General features: G+C 56.1%; 1 protein-coding gene across 1 annotated transcript in view; it reads right to left on the reverse strand.

The window, feature by feature from the left end:
* FAH (fumarylacetoacetate hydrolase (fumarylacetoacetase)) overlaps positions 1–2007 on the reverse strand; it is a gene marked incomplete at its 3' end in the record, with an annotated part of 26972 nt that overhangs the window by 9036 nt on the left and 15929 nt on the right. The window contains exons 9-10 of the mRNA XM_005858281.2: positions 1083–1158; positions 457–503 (exon numbers count right to left, since the gene is read on the reverse strand). Coding sequence (XP_005858343.2) covers positions 457–503; positions 1083–1158 — 123 coding nt within the window. The remainder of the gene's footprint in view (positions 1–456; positions 504–1082; positions 1159–2007) is intronic.

The raw sequence follows: 2007 nt of genomic DNA on the forward strand, positions 1-2007 counted from the left end.
TCTGGGTCAGTGGTTCTCAACCTTCTGGCCCTTTAATACAGTTCCTCATGTTGGGACCCAACCATAAAATTATTTTCGTTGCTACTTCATCACTGTCATGTTGCTGCTGTTAGGAATTGTCATGTAAATATCTGACATGCAGGATGGTCTTAGGCGACCCCCGTGAAAGGGTCGTTCGACCGCCAAAGGGGTCTCGACCCACAGGTTGAGAACCGCTGCCCTAGCCGGACAGAAGCCGGGACTAGACCCTCCCAAAACAAGTGTGGTTTTCCAGGAAAATCCCCGGCCTCCCTCTGAAGGGCCTCGTGACCCAGGACCGGCTCCTTGGGGCCCACAGGCGACCCGCCAGCATCTCCCCACACGGACGCTGCTCCCCGGTTCCCGCCAGAGGGAACGGCTCCCCTGGTCCCTCACGTACCTCCGTCCGTCCGCGGCTGGCCCAGGGCCCACGCTTACCTTAAAATTGGACTTGCAGATGGGAACTCCCTGGCTCATTCCCTCTCCTGTGGGAGAGACGGGGAACATGGACAGAGGGACTCACTTCTGTCCATTCAGAAGGAATAAAACCAAAAAACCCCAATAAAAACCACCTTGTAGGGTGGACTTTGTGGCCTAAGTTGCCCATCGCCCAGCGTCATGTTTGCCTAACGAGTCCCAGGAACCATCAGCGCGGCCCCGGCCGGGAGCTCAGTTGGTACGAGTCTCTTTCTGATCCGCCAAGGATGCGGGTTTGATCCCCAGCCAAGGCACACACAGGGATCAACCAGTGCCCGGCCGGCCTGGCTCAGGGGCTGAGCGTCGACCTATGAACCAGGAGGTCAGGGTTAGATTCCCAGTCAGGGCACAGGCCCGGGTTGTGGGCTCGATCCCCAGTGTGGGGCGTGCAGGAGGCAGCCGGTCCGTGATTCTCTGTCATCATGGATGTTTCTCTCTCTCTCTCCCTTCCTCTCTGAAGTCAATAAAAATATATTTTCAAAAAGAAAAAAAAAAAGACGTGTCTCTAAGGCTGCAGCAGGAGATCCCCCCCCCCCCAGCTCAGGAGCCCTGAGCCCCTGGCCACACCCTCCAATCCTGGATGGTACCTCTCAGGGCGACAGAGAGTTTGATGTCGAACGTGTAGGGCTGGTCATGGCAGAGATACGGCAGCGGCTTGGGGTCCTGCGAGGGCAGAGCACAGCAGAGGGTCACTGGTGGGGAGAGGGGGCGGGGGGGGGGCTCAGCGGAGGACACGGGTAGAGGGGCAGCTCTCCAGTGACCCAGCGCCAGGTCCCTGGTCCGTGAGAGGCGAGGGTGGTCCCATGAGCCAGACTCCGGGGAACTCGAGGCCGACGGAGGGGCAGGTCAGAGGTGCAGGGGCCAAAGCAGGGGCACCCCAGACAGGCAGGGAGGGGCCCGGTCGGCGTGGCTCAGTAATTGAGCGTCGTCTTTGACCTATGAACCAGGAGGTCACTGTTCGATTCTGGTCAGGGCACATGCAGGAGGCAGCCGGTCCATGATTCTCTCTCATCATTGATGTTTCTCTCTCTCTCTCTCCCTTCCTCTCTGAAATCAGTTAAGAATGTATTTAGCCTGGCTGTGGTTGCTCAGTGGATTGAGTGTTGTCCCATAGACCAAGAAGTCCCGGGTTCGGTTCCCAGTGTGGGGCGTGCAGGAGGCAGCCAATCCATGATTCTCTCTCATCATTGATGTTTCTATCTCTCCCCCCCCACCCCGGTCCCTTCCTCTCTGAAATCAATAAAAATATTTTTTAAAAAAAAGAATAGAAAAAAAAGAGCCCTGGCTGGTGTGGCTCAGTGGATAGAGCGCCAGCCTGCAGACCGAAGGGTCCCTGGTTCGAATCCCGGTCAAGGGCACAGGCCCGGGTTGTGGGCTCCATCCCCAGTGGAGGGCGTGCAGGAGGCAGCCGATCCATGACTCTCTCTCATCATTGATGTTTCTCTCTCTTCCTCTCTGAAATCAATAAAAAATATATATTTTTTAAAAATAATAAAAATAAAGGAAAAACGT

Source organism: Myotis brandtii, unplaced genomic scaffold (genome assembly GCF_000412655.1).
Source record: "Myotis brandtii unplaced genomic scaffold, ASM41265v1 scaffold1166, whole genome shotgun sequence".
NCBI lineage: Eukaryota > Metazoa > Chordata > Mammalia > Chiroptera > Vespertilionidae > Myotis > Myotis brandtii.